Genomic DNA, 4,739 nt, shown 5'->3' with positions numbered 1-4,739 from the left:
TCGCATTGCGCCTGGCTTACGCGCCCCTTTTTTCCGTAGTTTTACCGCGGGTTCGCGCCAGCCCTTTTTTCCCCGCGCTTGGTTTACTTGCGCGTGGGTTTTTGCAGTTTTCGTCCCCCCCCCGGGGGCGTACCCAGACGTATTTCGGGGACGCGTATCGTTTTATCGGACTTATTTTTTTAAATTTGATTTTATTGATCATTAAACGCGCTTCCGCAATTTTTTGTTAATAATTAATGGTGCGTTTAACCCCAAGTTTCGGTTATTGTGCGACGATCTCGTTTTATAGTTTAATCAGATAATTGCTCCCGGGATTTTCCCCCGTCTTTGGAGGCCCCTTCGTGTTTATGTTTTTTTGGGTTTTTGGATACCAGCATAGAACGTTGGTGTTCTCCGCTGAGAAATATTGATACGTAGGTTAGCTGTCAGGGCCAGGTGGGAGCACGAATGCCGCGGGAGAGCGCCACTTTCATCAGGAAGTCCAAATCCAGCCCCCCAGGATCTTAGTTAAATCCTTAGCGCGTCGTCGGCGGTGCCGTACCCCCAAACGCCGCTAGGGGCGCCGGACCCAAAAGGTGCTTCCCCCTCTCGAAGCGGGGTCCTTTCGCAGAACCTCCCAACTGATATTGCATGGGTCCGGGACCGTAGAACTAGTAGGGGCCACCCCCGAGCCGAGAACTTATGGCGCGTGGGATGGTGCCAGGAAACGCGTTTCAAAACATGTACAGCCGGAAGAGGTCAGCGGGTTCTTCAGGCCGTGGGCCCGGGATCGGCGTGCGGCGCACCTCCATAAAGGCGAGCGGTTGTCAGTTTTTTGGCGAACCGTGTTGTCGTCCATTTATGAACTTCCGGAGACTATCCGTTTTTTTCGAACGGTAGGTTTCCTGATGCGGCCGAGGGTTTTAAAACGGGACTTGCAGGGGTGCGTGGCCAGCTGGGACGAGATCCGTGTACCGTGCATCGAGTTCGCCCCACCGGAGAAGAACGGTACCTGAGGCGTTGGGGGGTTGAGGCCCCCATTCGTTCTTGGGGATTTGGGGCGTCGTGCACGGATCCTCGAGGGACGCCGCAGAACCCCCGGGGAGGGTCGACCCCGAGCCCCTTTAATCGGCGTGCCATCGGGGCCGTGGTGCCCTTTGAGGGGTGGAGACGGGGACCTTTTTGGGGGGCCCGCGATGCCCTGGCGCGGTCGGCTTCGGCATCTGACTGGGGGTGCCGGAAGGGCCTGGGGCGACGGGGGGTACCCGGCTCGGGCGGATATGGTGAGCCCATCGGGGATGCGGCGCGCGACGTCGTGGGGTTTTGTACGGCCAGGGGTCCGTCGGTGGGCCTGAGCTGGGGGAGTGGCCAGGGCCCCCTGACCGTGAGCTGGCGAGGGGGGCCCGGGGGCCCCCGATGGACCGTGAGCTGGGGAGTGGCCAGGGGCCGTCGATGGACCGTGAGCTGGGGGAGTGGCCAGGGGCCCCTCGAGAACCTGAACTGGCGAGGGTGGCCAGGGGGCCCTCATATGGGTGGCGGGGGAATCGCATCGACAGGGGGGGTTTTTCCATCATCTCCCGGGCGGGGGCCAGCGGGGCGGATACGGGTTTGGGGGTAGAGGTGGTGGCATCGGGCCCCCGCGCATTTTCTTTTGGAAAAGGGGCGCCGGCGGCTTTGGGGCCCCTACTGGGCGGGGGACCCATGCCGCTGGGGGGTCCGACCGGTGGTGGGTCCAGTGATTTTTGGGGGACAGGGGTGAGCGGGACGACGACGGCGACGGGCCCCCAAAGCCCTCTTGTTGTGGGGCACGACTGCGTCCGCGGCTTTAGGACGCGGCGTTGGTCACCAACGGACGGGCACTGGACGGCCCAAACCGCGCGATTAGCTGGCGTCGGACCTCCGCCCAGTGAGGGCCCCCTTCGTGAGCTACGCATTCGTACCGCGCGGCGCCGAAAGGTCCTAGCAACCACCTTCTTATCTGTTTGGCTGGACAACATTTCAAAAGATTCAGCCACAACTCGGCTTAATGACGGGCTTGTGTCCCAGGATTTCGAGATCGGGGGGTGGGCCCTCTTGGGGCACGGGGTTCCTGAATCTTGGGAAATTTTTTCCAAGATCTTGGGGTCCTACCGACGCGCCAAATTGATGAGGTTAGCGTCAGGGGCCCGGCGGAAGCACAATGCCGCTGAGAGCTGCCAAGTCATCAGGAATCCCCCGAGATCCAACCCGGGGCCTAGTTCATCCCCAAAGGGGTCAAGTCGGGGGTGCTCGTGCCCCCCGCCCTAGAGGGGGCCGACCGGTGGCTTCAAATAATATTATATTGTGTGCCATAATTTTATTTTAACTTATTTTTTTCATTTAATTACAGTACTTGCCGTGACCAGCAACCTTTTGGGGCACTGCAATGGTAAGGTTTTTTCCAGTTTATTACCTTTCACCTGCTTTTTTGCAATAGCCCGCGAATTAAGGGGATTTGTCTATTTTTTTTTAGGTAAATATAGAAACGACGGAAATGACAAATTTTTCCCTATTTCTCGCTTTTTTAAAAAACTTGCGGTGGAAAACAAACGATAGCGGGGGAAAACGCTTCGTGATATTTTCGTGTTTCGCTATATTTTATGTTTAGAAAAAGGTGCATCTTTAAGATGCACCCGGCCCCCCCCGGAAATTTGGGGGCCCCAAAACCCCTAAAATGGCCGCCAAATTTTCCCCCTTTTTTTGCTTTTTTCAAAACCCCGGGTGGAAAAAGGGCCTATCCCCGGGAACCCTTCGTGATATTTTTTCGTTTTCCCTTTTATTTTTTTATGGTAGAAAAAGAGTGCATTTTTAAAAGATGCCCCCCGGAAAACGAAATTCGGTCATAACTGCCCCCAAAATGGCCGCCAAATTTTTGCCCTTTTCTTTTGTTTTTAAAAAAACACGCTGGGGAAAAACCAAAGGCCCATATCTGGGGAAACCCCTTTTCGTGATATTTTTTTTCTGTTCGCTATATTTCAGGGAAAAAAATGCATCTTTAAGATTTTTTTTAACCCGTGAAATTGGCCCCTTTTTCCCCCCAAAATGGTTTGCCAAAGTTTCCCCTTTCTCTTGCTTTTTTAAAAAAAAAACACGGGTGGAAAACAGGCCTAAGGGGAACCCTTCGTGATATTTTCGTTTTCCTTTTTTTTTTTGGAAAAAAGTGCATTTTTAAAAAGATGCCCCCCAAAAAATTCGGTCGAAACCCCTTTAAAATGGCCGCCAAAAGTTTGTCCTTTTTTTTGCATTTTAAAAACCCGGGTGGAAAAAGGCCATATCTCGGGAACCCTTCGTGATATTTTCGTGTTCCTTTATTTTATGATAGAAAAGGTAAATCCAAGTTTTAACCCCCCCGGGAACCCCAAAAACCCGGTCATAACTCCCCCCAAAAATGGCCCCCAAATTTTTCCCTTTTTTGCTTTTTCCATGCAAAAACCCCCTTTCCCAGAACCCGTAAAATTTATATTTGTTTCCAACAATACTAAAAAAAAAACGCAGCAAAAATATCAAAACTACGAAGACAAAAATTTAAATTTATCTGTAATAAAAATTTAAAATTTCCCCGGTTTTTTTTAAATTTTTTGGGACATCCCAAACCCAAAAGTTCTTTTATATCCCGAGAAAATATTGGAAAAGAATTTGTGTATGTCGTTATTTAACTTTTGAAAATTTTAAGGCCCAAACAAATTTTATAAAACGTTTGTGTAAAAACCCTTTTGGTTCGACGGGCGCGTATTTTTCGCTACTTACCGGGGCTTGTCCCCGGCTGGGGAAAACCACCCGGCAGTCGTTTCACCGCGGGTCCTGAACGTGCCCCCTTTTTAATTTTCCCCGCGTTTTGGGGTTTTTAATTTTGGATTAATCATCGTGTACTTTTCGACCATCAGCAAAATATTTCGCGGGCAGGTTGTTAAAATTTGTGCGTTTTTTTCCCCTTTAAATAAAAATAATTTCCTTTTTTAACCCTGTGGGGTGTGTTTTTTTGATGGAAATTTCCGGGAAAAAATCACCCGCACTAATGCATAGGTAGTTGTAGAAAAATTTTTTTTTTTGGGGTTTAATTTAAAGTTTTTCCTCGGAGGGAAAAATATGTATGTATCATCTTGCAAATTAAAAAACACATGGTAAGGGTAGTTTTACCGCCTGTTTCCGAAAAACATGACTGTTTTAAAACCCACAAACACTTTTTTAAAAAAAGTACCCGGAAGATTTTAAAATTTTGTCACCGCCATTAATTTTTGCCGTCGGCTCTGCCATTTTTTCCCGCTGAACACGTGAATTTTTTTTATTCAATTTGCACTCCTTAGCATCATTAAATTAAGAGTTTTTGTTGCCCTTTTTGAAAAAATCTTGTACGTTGAATATTTTTTTCGTTTTCGTAGTCTCCTTACATTTTTAATATTTATAAAACAAAACGGGAAAGCAAAGCGCCGTCGCTTGCCGTAAATTGATTTGAATATTTTCCGCAGGATTTTCTATCAATTTATGATGATGTTTCACCGTCTTTTTACTTTATGCAGTTGATGCATCAATTAATAAATATACATTCACAATATTTAAAAATGTTAGGTGTTTTTTTTTTTTTTCTCCAATTTCCCAGTGATTTTCGGGTAAAATTTTGGGATTTTATATTAAAATATAGTTTTTTTATTTGAAAATTCCCCCTCTTCACGTTGTAAAATATTAACCCCCTTTTAGTTTTTTAAAATTTTTTTTTTAAACCAAGTATATTATTTTTTTTCCTA

General features: G+C 47.9%; 1 protein-coding gene across 1 annotated transcript; it reads right to left on the bottom strand.

The window, feature by feature from the left end:
- Positions 1–1,103: 1,103 nt before the first annotated feature.
- LOC135803033 (basic proline-rich protein-like) lies at positions 1,104–1,913 on the bottom strand. The gene has a single exon (XM_065316664.1). It carries the CDS (start codon positions 1,911–1,913, stop codon positions 1,104–1,106), a length of 810 nt encoding a protein of 269 aa, XP_065172736.1.
- Between the last annotated feature and the right edge of the window lie 2,826 nt (positions 1,914–4,739).

This window comes from Atheta coriaria, unplaced genomic scaffold (assembly GCF_025399875.1).
Source record: "Atheta coriaria isolate IRGN ID8LTWV9N9 unplaced genomic scaffold, Caltech_Dcor_3.1 WTDall_ctg6039, whole genome shotgun sequence".
NCBI classification, from domain to species: domain Eukaryota; kingdom Metazoa; phylum Arthropoda; class Insecta; order Coleoptera; family Staphylinidae; genus Dalotia; species Dalotia coriaria.
Note: the sequence above shows the minus strand (reverse complement) of the source record. Positions and strands in the feature narration are given on the sequence as shown.